This window comes from Sinocyclocheilus anshuiensis, unplaced genomic scaffold (genome assembly GCF_001515605.1).
Source record: "Sinocyclocheilus anshuiensis isolate Anshui unplaced genomic scaffold, SAMN03320099.WGS_v1.1 scaffold527, whole genome shotgun sequence".
Lineage (NCBI taxonomy): Eukaryota > Metazoa > Chordata > Actinopteri > Cypriniformes > Cyprinidae > Sinocyclocheilus > Sinocyclocheilus anshuiensis.
In genome coordinates this window covers 478,726-492,155 of record NW_015548227.1, presented here as the reverse complement: position 1 = coordinate 492,155, position 13,430 = coordinate 478,726, and the positions used below count along the sequence as shown (strand labels likewise).

General features: G+C 35.5%; 2 protein-coding genes across 5 annotated transcripts in view; one reads left to right on the top strand and one right to left on the bottom strand.

Moving 5' to 3' along the window:
• LOC107654434 (coiled-coil domain-containing protein 50-like) overlaps positions 1–5,824 on the top strand; it is a 21,447-nt gene extending 15,623 nt beyond the window's left edge. The window contains exons 6-12 of one of the 2 annotated variants that reach the window (XM_016441486.1): positions 3,430–3,532; positions 3,624–3,709; positions 4,129–4,191; positions 4,398–4,514; positions 5,127–5,242; positions 5,341–5,435; positions 5,519–5,824. In XM_016441486.1, the coding sequence (XP_016296972.1) occupies positions 3,430–3,532; positions 3,624–3,709; positions 4,129–4,191; positions 4,398–4,514; positions 5,127–5,242; positions 5,341–5,435; positions 5,519–5,664 (726 nt within the window). In that variant the 3' untranslated portion in view covers positions 5,665–5,824. Of the gene's footprint in view, positions 1–3,429; positions 3,533–3,623; positions 3,710–4,128; positions 4,192–4,397; positions 4,515–5,126; positions 5,243–5,340; positions 5,436–5,515 lie in introns of both variants that reach the window. The other variant, XM_016441484.1, reaches the window with a different exon arrangement.
• A 2,808-nt stretch (positions 5,825–8,632) lies between these two features.
• Positions 8,633–13,163, bottom strand: LOC107654436 (tumor necrosis factor receptor superfamily member 23-like). Of its 3 annotated transcripts, none has more exons than XM_016441487.1 (7): positions 12,669–13,163; positions 11,281–11,403; positions 9,913–10,050; positions 9,787–9,828; positions 9,508–9,549; positions 9,017–9,148; positions 8,633–8,933 (listed from the first exon to the last, which is right to left on the bottom strand). In XM_016441487.1, the coding sequence occupies exons 1-7, from the start codon at positions 12,796–12,798 to the stop codon at positions 8,800–8,802; spliced, it is 741 nt and encodes a 246-aa protein (XP_016296973.1). In that variant the 5' UTR covers positions 12,799–13,163; the 3' UTR covers positions 8,633–8,799. The 3 variants fall into 3 exon arrangements, with proteins under 3 accessions (XP_016296973.1, XP_016296974.1, XP_016296975.1); XM_016441488.1 differs by having other exon boundaries at positions 8,633–8,930; XM_016441489.1 differs by lacking the exon at positions 9,508–9,549.
• Positions 13,164–13,430: the final 267 nt, after the last annotated feature.

Here is a 13,430-nt window from a genome sequence, read left to right as displayed (position 1 = left end):
ATATATATAAACCAATAAATTAATATTATATATACATATAAATTATATATGTTCTATATATGTAATCAGACATATGAAAGTCAAGATTAAAATCAAAACTTAAAATTGACTAAAGAATTAATGAAAACATTAATAAGAATAGAAAATGTAATGTGTGTGTGTGTTTGTTTATGTATATGTTTATGTATCTGTTTATATATGCGTGTTTATATGCATTTATATGCATATACTATTTGTGTTCGATTTGTTTGAATGGCAAAGTGAGGAACTCATTTTTCTCTTTATGTGCGTGTTGGAGTATGATTATGATTGGACACACACATTCCTGCTTGAGCTCTTCCGGTCTGTGTCACTGAGGGTGAGCCGGTCAGCCACCAGAATGGAAACTCTTTCACCACAGTGCCGCACAATGAGAAATGCCTCACCATGCTGCTGAGGGCACGTTGATTGCTGTGGCTTAACTAACCGTGCTTTAACTCCTCACCGGTGTGTAAACCCTCAGGTTCAAAACATTTTGCCCAAATAAACTCAACCGCTTCAAGACTGGAATACCCATGAGCCCACACAACTGCATCCTCTGATGTTGTGTATGTTTGTGTAGTAATTGCATTGACTTTCCCATGGGGAATTTTCTGTTTATTTGTAAGAAATACAGTACATGCTTTACAGTGGGTAAAAAACCCCTTTGGTGAACGTCCAAACATCTTGTTGATCAAAGGTAGGGCCTGACTTGTCTAGACTCTAGACCATCAGCAAACACCGTGAAGTGATAACCAAAGATTAAAATTCTGTCCTTATTTGTGTTAAAACTAAACTCTGTTTGGCTCACAAACCTATCAAATGTAATCAGAAGACTTGGAATATAGTGAATAAATAGTATGGACTACTTTTAAGGTGCTCTGTTGGCATGCTAAACTTTTTCTGTCCTTGTTGTTTATACACCCCAGGAGGGTGAGTAAATGATGACAGAATATATATTTCAGAATGAACTGGCCTTTTAATAGTGTGACAAAGTATTGTGTACATTACTGTCCTCTAGTGGACAAAGGAAGTATATACTTCATAGTGTGTGCTTTTTGTCTATTGTTTTTTTTTTTTTTTTAGTTAAGGAAACCACTTTAAATTAACTTCAAACTAAACTTAACTTCAAAAACATAAAATTACAATGGTCTGCATTTTTAATGTGTGAACTCACTTCCTGTCTTTATTACCCATATTTAGCCACCCATTTCCTGTTGCTGAAGACATTGGTGTAAAAAATATTTCCTATTCTATTTAATTCATAAAAGGCCACAAAACCAGGACAACAATGCATTTGTGACACATTATATGTCAGACCTGTATAATCATATTTTTTTGCCAAAATACTACAGTTAATGTTTCTCCAGTTTAGATTTCACGTTGACAAATTCACAAATTCTGAAAGCTGCTTAAATGATCTGATATGAATTTATTTTGATATTACAGTAGTAGTTCTACTTGTGGTTACTGTGGTATTTTGGCGGAAGCTGGTTAGGATCAAGCACTTAGATCAGACAGTTATTCTCAGAGCTGCTGCGTTACAATAAATGCATTAGCGCTCATGTCAAATGCGCTGTGAGGTTGTATTCCGTGATGTCAGTGTGTACATGAGGTCTGAAGGATCACAGGCAAGGTGTCCTGAGAATCGTCTCTGTGGGCGTCACACATATAGTGTGTGTGTAGGTGTGTGTCTGTGTGTGAGCTGTACTTTCCGCGCATCTGGCCTCCAGCTCCTCTGGTGGGTGTCAGCCTGGTTTTTCATGCTGTAAGATGAGCTTTTGTTCGAGTGACTTCGTGATGGAAGTTTCACGGCCCACTTTAACTCCTCTGCTGTGTGATCTTAAACTCAGACCAAGATATATGTGTGTGTGTGTGTGTGTGTGTGTGTGTGTGTGTGTGTGTCTAAACTAAGGTCATACTTTGAATATCACTTTTCTCCATTCTGATGCATTAGTCATATATTCAGTTTGGCCATTGTTAAGCCACTGCAGGCCTGTCAATTGTGCAGTACAGCTAAAAGTCTATATAAATTGTAATATGATATTGTATTATTTATAAATAATATTTTTATTATTTGTAAATTATAAAAATTACATTATTATTGTTTTCCCTTTATTTTCTTATGTGTGTGTAAAAAAAAATATATATATATATATATATATATATATATATACACACACACAACAGTTCTTTATATATATATACTGTATATATATATACACATACACACAACAGTTCTTTCTGGTCCTTGAATCTGATTGGCTGAAAGCCTTTTCCAGCGTTGTGATATTCTAGTGATAACCGAACTTTAATCCACTTTTATCCACTATAATGTTATAAATAATATTGTTTTTGTGTCACTGAATGTAGTTTTAAGAGCGTTTTAGGCGAGAATGTACTTGTTTAGACTTCAAATATGAGGTTTGTTAATTAAGATATTGCTAAGATTTAAACTAAGATATAAAGCTTCAACTTTTCTGGAGATGTGAGTTCCACATTTGTTTTGGATAAATCTAACGGGCAGTCTTTGGTCTTATTAATCGATTTTTTTGTTCCAGAGCAAATTGTTTTGGCTGAGGGCAAAATCTCATCACTTTATTGTTGTCTCTTTTTTATTTACACACTTGTGCCATCAAACTGTTGTATAAATGCAATATCATTGTGCAATATCATTGTGTTTATTGCTCATATATATATATATATATATATATATATATATATATATAGCAAAAAAAATACAATTATCTGAATTGTGAGATATAAACTTGATCCAATTGATCCAAACTCATAATTCTGAGAAGGAAAGTCAGAATGACTTTTCAGTTTCAGTAATGATTTTTATGAAGCTTGTTTCCACCATGGGATAAAAAATAAAAAAGATAATTGCAACTCTTTATCTCACAGTGCAGATATTCTTGCAATTCTGAGGGAAAAAAGTCAAAACTGTCAGGTATAAACTTAGAATTGCAAGATGTAAACTCACAATTCTGAGGAGCAAAGTCTGAATTGTGAGATAAAAATTAATTTTTTATCCCGTGGAAGAAACTAGCTTTCATAGAAATCAATGTACAGTATTACTAAATAATATATGTTCTTGGTTGTATTGTGAACGATCTGTGAACGTTAAAGAAATAAATGCAAAAAGTAACAGCTTTCCTTTTCAGCTGATGCCACCAAGCCTTCTTATTAACTTTTCACAATCCAATCAATTCCCAATGAATGAATCCCAGAAGTCCCAGCTCACGCGTTTCAGACTGAATATCCTGTTTCATGTGGAAATATGTCACATTATGGACGTGTTGTATGTTTTTTGTCGATCTTTCCAGATATGGTTATACTGGACTGTTAAAACACAACATGCTTCAGTCGGTTTTATTATTGAATGTGTGTAAATTGGTTTCTGAACAGGAAATCGCTAAACAGCTACAGGAAGAAGAAGAAATGGAGATGAGACGGCAGAGGGCTGCCGCTGGTTACAATGACAATGACTGTGTTTCTCCACTCTGTGATGGTAATTTATTTTTATTTATTTTTTTTTTTAAATGCTTGAAAGCATGCATCACGTTGCACAACTGCGGCACGTTTTGATCTCTTTCTGTCAGGCTTGGGAATCTGGGAGCAGGTGCTTCAGGACACTGAGCTGGCCCATAGACTTCAGGAGGAAGAGGATATGCTGCCTCACAGAGAGGTACATTATATTGAATGCATTTTATTTGCTTACACAGACACTTGATGTCTGCTACTCGAATCCAGCTTGATTTCGGACCAGTTTTGGGTTCGTTTTTTGATCTATACCTTCAGGTTTGTGCAGGCTTTGGTACCTGTATTACTTTGTTTTTAGAGATTGTGAGTGTCTTTGCATTGGTGCATTGGTGGCTTCAGGTTTGGGTTTGCCTCAGTCTTTGAATTTGACAGTATCTGAAGGAAATTTCATTTGAAATTAAAATCTAAAATTGAATGTAAATGCAGTCCTCTAATATACCAGTGTTGTTATTGTTGGCCAAAACTATTAAAATATTGTTAATTGAAATAAAAAACCTTCATAAATAAATATTAGATGAGAAACTTCAACTTAAAAAACTTTAAAAATCATGCCTTTTTGTTCAGCAATTTCCTCAGAGCACTGAGTCAGAGGTGGACTTCATTGCGGCCCAAGTAGCACAAGATGAGGTAAAAACATCATCAGGATAACTGGACTGATAAACAGATTGATAACAGTTGTAATATACAGCTCTATATTTTCTTGTAATGGCGATTATAACATTAAACATCAAAGGTTTAAACTACTACTTCTTGATTCTCAAACGTCTAAGTAAATATCAGCTGTGATGTCGCCCCAAATCTCTGTAACTCTGCTGTACATCGATGCTAATCAGGAGATCGCCCACTACATGCAGCGCCATCAGAGAAGAGTCGAAAACAGACCACAAGACCTAGAGATCCAGACCAGACCTGCTGAACCAAGAGATGAAGGAAACACCACAACCAGGAAGGTCTGAATGAACCGCATTCATTTAATGAAAACACAACATAAAAATATGATTACAGCACAAGATGATTTTCCTGATAACCTCAAGCATCTTATTGCTTTTATAGAAGAGTTCTGCAAAGTAAAACATGTAAATGCATAAACATTTCCAATATAAGTTTCTGTATTATATGGCTTTTTTTTTTGGAAGCTTATATTCGCCACAGGATAAAAAATTTATTTAATTGACTTCATATCTTGCAATTCTGACTTTTTGCTCAGAATTGAAAGTTTGTCTTGGAATAACAAGTTATAAACTCACAATTGCAAATTAACATCTTGTAATTCTGAGAAGAAAAGTCTGAATTGTGCAATTCTGAATTTATATCTCACAATTCTGGCTTTTTGCTTAGTATTGTGAGAAAAAAAATCTCAATTGTAAGATAAAAAGTCACAATTACCTTTTTAAATTTTTGATTACATTTTGTAAATGGGCTTTGCTAATTGTTTAACCTTTTCCACTTAGTTGATGTGGAAAGACATTTAATTAGCATTTTGTTTCACATTTCTCTTTTGGTGTAAATGGACATTTTGTGATTTTGTTTCACCGTTTGGGCCATGTGGTCTTCAATTTCAGGCTCTTCAGATGTTGCGAGAGAGGCTGAACTCAGACGGACTGCATTCACCTGTGGAAGAGGAAGACTACACCATCGAGAACCATCTTGCAAGCCCATCATGCACATGCACTGCGCTGTGAGTCACACGTTCTTTATCACACATTCACACAACGTGCCATTTCTCAAGAACGCCTTTTAACACTCACTGTATCTTTGCACTTTGTCTCTTTTCAGTCGAAACCAACACATACACAATATTGCAGAGGAACTGGACCCAACGTTCAAGGCTAGAAAGCGCGAGAGCCAAATTTCCACCAGCCCCCCGTCAGGTATGAGCACACTGTTATATAATAGGAAAGTTCAATAACTGTATTTGTGCCACATCAGCAGCCATTTCCTGTTTTTTCAGCAGGTCTATGTTTGGCCCCTCGTAACCCGCACAGTATCTTTTATGACTATTTACCAGAACCCACCTTCATACCGCCAACTAAACGGCAGAGCGACAAAGCAGGACGTCACAAAGCCAAAGACAAGAAAGAGAACTGTAAGCAACAGTGAACATGTGACTAACTTGGTGTTGTCTTTTGAGTGTCTAAACAAGTATTGTATAATCCAATTGAAGGACATCACACAACATGATGGCACCAAGGGAGATGTACATAATTAATGATAAACACTAAAATACATTGAGTCAAAGTTACTTCATTATATGAAGAGTTCATTGATAACTCTCTAATTTCTATTTTCAGAAATCACGTTTTTTTTTTATTGCGCATTCCAAGTAATTTCAATCAAACTGCAGTTGGGTTGTTTTGATTAAGTAATAATCACTTTTTACAAAATTAAAGTTAATTGAAAGTATGTTTTTTTTTTAAATATTACAGTGCGCTGATTCGCTAAAATGGACTTATCGGCTTCTGTTCAAATAAAACGGCTTCTGCAGTAAAACGTGAACTCGCGATGCCTTGAAAGTGGGCAGAACCGGCTTTTTTGACTAAACGTGTTTAGGGTTCAGATTGCGCTATATGTGGAGAATAATGCACGGCAATCAGCTCTTTTTTTTTAAAGTGGCGTTTATCGGTTTTTGCAAATGAACTCTTCATATGGTGATTAAAAACCTGTTTTGCAAATGTTTGCAGTGACAGGTGTGTACAACATGGTCATTTTTTAATCTCTGTTGCTAATTGTACACCTGCATAACAAACACTAGCACAGAGTGCTGAAGGGGTTATGTATTTTTTGTAGGCCAAAGCTCAGAAATGAGTTCGAATTTTAGCATTCATGGTTCCATGGTCCGTCGTCAGTGGGGTTTTGGTTAAAGGCAGGGTAGGCGATTTCAAGAGACTAGCAATAGCAAGCTAGCTTTGAAAGCATAAGATCCCACCCTCCCTGCAAATCACTCTCCAAAGCCACGCCTCCTCCAAAAGCACAGGCAGACCAGAGGCTAACCAGCGACACGATGAGAGACGGCGTTGGTGGAGGGTCAGATTACCTCATGTCTCATTCACCGGTGAGAAAACATATTACAATAAAAATGCCTTCCATTCTCACTCGGTCTGCAATAGTGTAATGGAACGCGCTGATGACGTATCATGTCTGCGCGAACAGGGTGAGCAGAGGTTTGCAAATACATCGGTTGACAGGCAGCTAGAACAGCCTATTGTAGCCCTTGGACTGAGGGAAATTATTGGATGAACACTTTATGGTCCTAAACCTTCCGCAGACGATATAAATACATAAGTACATTTAGAGCACTTAAAGGGTTAGTTAACCCAAAAATGAAAGAAGATGAACAAAGGCCTTACGGGTGTGGAGCGTCATGATGGTGAGTAATTAATGACAGAATCTTCATTTTTGGGTGAACTTTAACTTAACTTAACTTTTAGTGATTGCTATTGGGATGTGAAGGGACTTTCAACCAGCATAATAAAAAAAAATGTTTGAACCAAATAACCTACCCTGCCTTTAAATGCCTGTATTAAAGATTTTTTTCATCTTCAGGTATTTGTTTAGTCATTTAATAACATCTTTAACCAAAATGTTTAAAAAAAACTTAAAAAAAAAAAAAAAAGTTAATTGAAGGAGAAGACACCATATATCTTGTATTTTTTATGTTTGTATAATGCCTTATTTCTGCTATCTTTGTGTTGTGCCGCACAATCACCTTATTTCAGCATTTTCCAAGTGCGCATTTGTTTTGGAAATGTGTGTTCCTCATTTTCAGTTCTTAAAAAAGAACCGCAAATCTGTGTTTACTGATATTATTGGGAAGCATTCATCTGAAGGTCAGAGGTCAGAAAAGACCCTGAGAAAGTCTTTTCCCAGAATGTGAAGATTCAGGGTTTTTGCAGTTGGAAATTCGGTAGATTTGAATTAATGCTATGCAGGGGAATTCTGATGGTGTTGAAATAAAATATCAAACACGGTCACATCCTGACAGCCCACAGAATTTCAGTGCAGAGGTCTCTGCACCCCCCACACACACTGTAACCTTTTGTGCATGTGTAGCACAGTGATGACATCAGCTGCATGAACGCCTCTCTTTTCAGAAAGGCTAAAGAGCTACTGAACTCATACTGAGTTTGCAGATCTCATATTTGAGGATTTCTTTTTCGTATTATGTTAACATCTTTTCATAATAAAAGTCATCAGAGCACATTTTGAGCATGAATGCCTCTTTTCTTTTCCTCTTTTCTTAAATGGCAAAAGGCAACTGAGCTTGTATGACGGTTGAAGGTCTCAGTTTTTTAAGATTTTTTTTTTTCTCTTTTGTAATATGTGTTAACATCTTATAGGCCTGCGCTTTCATAATAAAAGTAATCTGGGCACATCCTGAGCAATGAATGTTTCTGTTTTGAAAGGCTAAAGAGCTACTGAACTCATACTGAGTTTGCAGATCTCATATTTGAGGATTTCTTTTTCGTATTATGTTAACATCTTTTCATCATAAAAGTCATCAGAGCACATTTTGAGCATGAATGCCTCTTGTCTTGTCCTCTTTTCTTAAATGGCAAAAGGCAACTGAGCTTGTATGACGGTTGAAGGTCTCATTTTTTAAGATTTTTTTTTTTCTCTTTTGTAATACGTGTTAACATCTTATAGGCCTGCGCTTTCATAATAAAAGTCATCTGGGCACATCCTGAGCAATGAATGTTTCTCTGTTTTGAAAGGCTAAAGAGCTACTGAACTCATACTGAGTTTAAAGGTCTCATATTTGAGGATTTTTTTTTTTTTTTTGTAATACGTTTTCGTAATAAAAGTCATCTGAGCACATTTTGAGCATGAACACCCCTTTTCTTAAACGACAAGTGGACAACTGATCTTGTATTAAGTTTAAAGGTCTCATATTTGAGAATTTTTTTTCTTTTTTTTGTACGACGTGTTAACATCTTGGATGTTTTCATTATAAAAGTCATCTGAGTAAATTTTGAGCAAGGTTTGATTCTGAGTGGTAAACAATTTTAAGTACAAAATGTATTTTTTCAGAGCATGGGCGTAATATGAAAACATTCAACAACATCTTAAATATACTTCAGCTGCTTTAATGGCAACAAAAATCACAAACATCATGAATACAGTATTAATGACAGGATTCCAGTAGAATACAGAAAATAAATTATACATTACATAGACATTATGCATATAACTACAAATGAATGCTCATTTATGTTCAGCTTGCTACACAACACAAGTTCATGCTTCCAAAGGGCCGATATAATGTGAGACTAGCGAGGCTGTCGAACTCTGATTGCTGCTGCCGCCGCGTTCCTGCTGAGGAAAACAGAAACTGGGCTCATCAAGAAGAGACGCTTGAGTCTGTCCTCCTGCTGAGCAAAAGACACGCAGAAAATCATGGTTGTGTTAGGAAACCTATATGCTGAATAACTGAAGAAAACACAAATATCTTTACCTGCAAGAGTTTCCTTTTCAATATGGGGTTTATGAGTGGCCTTTCTTCTTCTCCACTCCAGGAAGAGGATTGTAGCAACAGGTATCACTAAGCAGATGAGCGCGAAGATGATGAGAATAGCAGCAGTGATCTCTGTAGCAAAGAGCAACGAGTCAGTCACTTGAAATGCCCTTTAAAGATGCTAATGGAAACCAAATGTATGGTTTTACATCTGTTAAAAGGCAACCTCTTATCCTCTTAAAAAGTAATATCTTAGGTCATGCAACTGCTCAGCAAAAGTGAATGAATAATAATCGTTTTTTAACAAATTATAACAAATTCATGAAAAATGTAGGTACACTTTAAATAATCCATATGAATTTTGAACGAAAGACCCGTTCAGGGTGTTCAGAATCCTTCTGTGTTGTCAAGGCCCAGTGTTATCCGTGAGGTCAGTTTGAACATGTGGTCGTTATTATGCCCACTTTGCGATTTATTTCGGTCATACTTACTGCTTTCTGTGTCACTTCCTGGCAACACTTTTGGTTTGGTATCTTAAAAGAAGAAAGATCTTGCAGTCAGATTCATATTAGTTATTAACAAGTCAAATTCATGAAAAAAATGTAGGTACACTTTCAATAATCCATATGAATTTTGAAAGAAAGACCCGTTCAGGGTGTTCAGAATCCTTCTGTGTTGTCAGGGACCAGTGTTATCAGTGAAGTCAGTTTGAACACGTGGTCCTTATTATGCCCACATATTTCTCTGCTATTTATTTCTGTCATACTTACTGCTTTCTGCGTCACGTGCTGGCGACACTGTTGGTTTGGTATCTTCAAAGAAGAAAGATCTTGCAGTCAGATTCATATTAGTTATTAATATAAATAGACTGATTGGTTATCTCTGTCCAGACTCACTTGTTGAATTGGGCTGCTGTCCATTACCAGACTCTTTAATGCAGCGAAGGCATTTGTCATTTGCACATCGATATCCCGGTATACACTCACAAACTGTGTTACTGCTGGCGGTGCAATTCACCTTCACCCGCATTTTATCTGGAGCAGAGGAGAGGAGCGAGACTTCATCAAAACACAAGCAGCTACATTCACAGCACTGCTCCAGTTTACAAATCTGAATCCTATCTGTTTACACTTGACATGATCAGCACAGAACCAAACGCCTCACTCTGAATCCGTGGCTGTTCAAACTGAAAATCATCCACAGATGTATGTCATGAAGATAAAATGTTCAATTTTTGGGACAGTCTATTAACTATGGAAGCTTGTTTTCAGAATAAAAATAAATCAATTAAGAGAAATGGTAATTGCGACTTTTTAATCTCACAATTGTGACGTTTTTCTCAAAATTATGACTTTACATCTCACAATTCTGACTTTTTAACTAGCAATTATGATCCTAGCAATCCGAATTGTAAGATATAAATTCATAATTGCAAGAAAAAGTTACAAATGTGATTTTAAAGTCGCAGTGGCCTTTTTTATTCCATGGCGAAAAGAAGATAGATTTTTTTCCCCCTTGCAACTGTGATTTTACATCTCGCAATTCTGATTTTTTTTTTTTGTTCTAAGAATTCTGAGATTATTAAGAATTATATAGTTTATATTATATAGTTAATAAGAATTATATCGTGCAATTCAGCAGACTTTTCTTCTCAGCGTTGCAAGTCAAGTTAAAAAGTTGTGAGAATTGTGGCATTTATACTGTATGTATGTATATATATATATATATATATATATATATATATGAAGTTTAACACTGGCAGTGTTTAACCTGTTGTCTGTCTCTGTGTATTTTGGCAAGTCTTCAAACTTTGCTTGAACACAAGTTTCTTTTACCACACTGGTTAACAGCCTGCTACAGAAGCCACGCCCCAGACTCTTGCACTCTTGCTATTGGAGGAATACAAATACCTAGGTAAAAGAAACTCGTGTTCAAGCAAAGTTCGAAGACTTGCTAAAATACACAGAGACAGACAACAGGTTAAACACTGCCAGTATTTTTACAGGAAGGAGGAATTTGATGGAAGGTTTCTTCTCGACAGGTAAACTGCAACCTGATAAAGCCCTTTCCATAAGATCCACCCACACCTCTAAGCATACTGGGGATTTTGGGAAAATAATCGGAATTTGTCAGTAAAGGGCTCTTTTGGCATTTGTATGGTGATGCGCAGGACACATGGACATGCGGCAGTATCGGACATCTTGGATGTGAGTACGGGCTGAACATCAGTTAAAAAGAAAAACTATATTAATTAAATGCTGTACCTGAACTACACTGCTCACAGATCTTACACATCCACTCGTTTGTGCCGGTGGTAAAGGTGCCTTTTTCACAGGGAGTACATAAAGTGTTTGGATCTGAACCACAGGTAGACACAATATGGTTTCCTGCAACAAACACACACATACACGTTGAACATCTGGAAATGAATAAAGATTTAGTATTCAAATAAATAAATAAATAAACAATAAAACATTGAGATATAAATGGATGAGGAATATTTAATATTAGGCACCGTTTCTAGTCAACTAATAAATTAATGAGTGGCATGAGTGACTCAAGAATTTGAAATTTATAGTTTGTTTTTGATTATGCTTATTTGTAGTAGGAAAAAATCATTTAATTAACGTAATTAAAATAACAAGTTAATAACATCTTCACAAGTGGACTTTTGAACATATCCTACATCTGATGAAGTTTCCTTATGGTGAAGATTATGCATCTCGATAATCAAATCGAAAATAAACCTTGACATGCATCTTGAGGATGAATGAGGCCTTCAGATGTGGTTTTTATCACGTGATCACACTTTATCATGAGGGGAAACTGAGACACTTTATATCACAGTCTTCATGTGTATTTAAATGCAGACTAAATACTGTGACCTCTATTTACATTGACTCGAGCGGTGTTGCTTGATAACACACTGCCATCAATATTATCATTTATCACAGTAATTCTGTGTCCAGTTTGGCGGTTTAGTCATTTCAAAACACTTTCTACATCACAAATCAGTAACTATGTATTCAATTCTTACATCTGAGCGTCTCATGAAAATATAAAATAGCCTACATTCAAGTATGCATGACAGAAATAAGTGGAAATTGTCGTCTGGTTTCCATTTGTTATTTACATTTATTTTTTGGTGTTGCTTTATAACACATTGTTATTAATAGTATTAAAGTAATTAAATCATCATTATTTCCATTGAGACAAAACCTAGGCATCTCTCTTTACATAAAACATTTTTTTTAAATCTTAATAAAAATATTACATTTTACATCATACTCTCTAAGAATACCATGGTACCAGGTGTTGTTTTTCCTCTCTTCTTTTGTTTTTCCATCTCTTTTTACCATGCATTCATACTTTTTTCTTTTCAGTTTTTTTTACTTCAAATCAATACCGATATATATATATATATATTTTTTTTTACCAAAGGCCTCTTTCATAAAAAATCAGTATGATTTCAATTAATTATTTTTTCTTTCCAAAATTTGTATAAAATTATTCCTACCCACAATCACAATCCTTACTATAAAAACATGAATCTTCTACATCAAGCAAAAATAAAAGCAAAAAGTAAATATTTATCCATTTTCTTTTCGCAATCATTTTATCCCAAAGCTAATCATTCCTTTTCAAAACTCACCTGGTTTACACTTTGTGCAGCACACATTTTCCCGACTGATGTCAAAGTCCTGACATCCAGATTCCACACTGTGTCCTGCAGCCAGAGCTAGGACAGCCACAGCCAGGATCAGTCCATAGAGCAGCTTCATCCTCCACGACACGTCTGTCTTCACACACACACGCTTCTCTGACAGATGCTGAGAATAACGATCAGATCTTCTCTAGTGAGCTGCGTCTATGCAGAGTCTGAAGTGCTCACACGTGAAACCGGATTTGTAAGTTCCTAAACGTCATAAATAAACCCACATGTACACACACACCCACACACACAGGCGCATAAAGTGTGTTTGACTAATGACTCGTCAGCTTTTTTTCATTTTTTTTTTTTTTTCATAAATGATGATGAGCCAGTTTAAAAGTGCGGGGATATTCCTTTCTCTGCCTTTAGTAATAGAAATAATGATATAAAATAATAATAAAATAATATGTTTTTTTCTTCAATATTTAAATCTATTGTCACATAACAAACTTTTTTATATTTCTGTTTAAACTTAGCAGCCCATCCAGACAGATCTAATGATTTAAAGTCAACATGAAATTCAAATTGACTCTACACTTAAAATAAATAAAAATAATAATACAAATGGAGCAGGATTTACTTTGAAACATTTTTCACTCGAAAATTGCTAGTAAATTTTATAACTAATGACAAAGAAACATCAAGTAACACATTGAATTACAGTAAACACAATTTTGAAGTAGACTGTAGTATTTTATACTC

Coding starts and splice junctions, on each gene's coding strand:
- LOC107654436 (XM_016441487.1), bottom strand. CDS start 12,798: ATGAAGCTGCTCTATGGACTGATCCTGGCTGTGGCTGTCCTAGCTCTG. Junction 9,829..9,912: donor ACAGCAGCCCAATTCAACAA/GTGAGTCTGGAC, acceptor TCTTCTTTGAAG/ATACCAAACCAACAGTGTCG. Junction 9,550..9,786: donor AGCACGTGACGCAGAAAGCA/GTAAGTATGACA, acceptor TCTTCTTTTAAG/ATACCAAACCAAAAGTGTTG.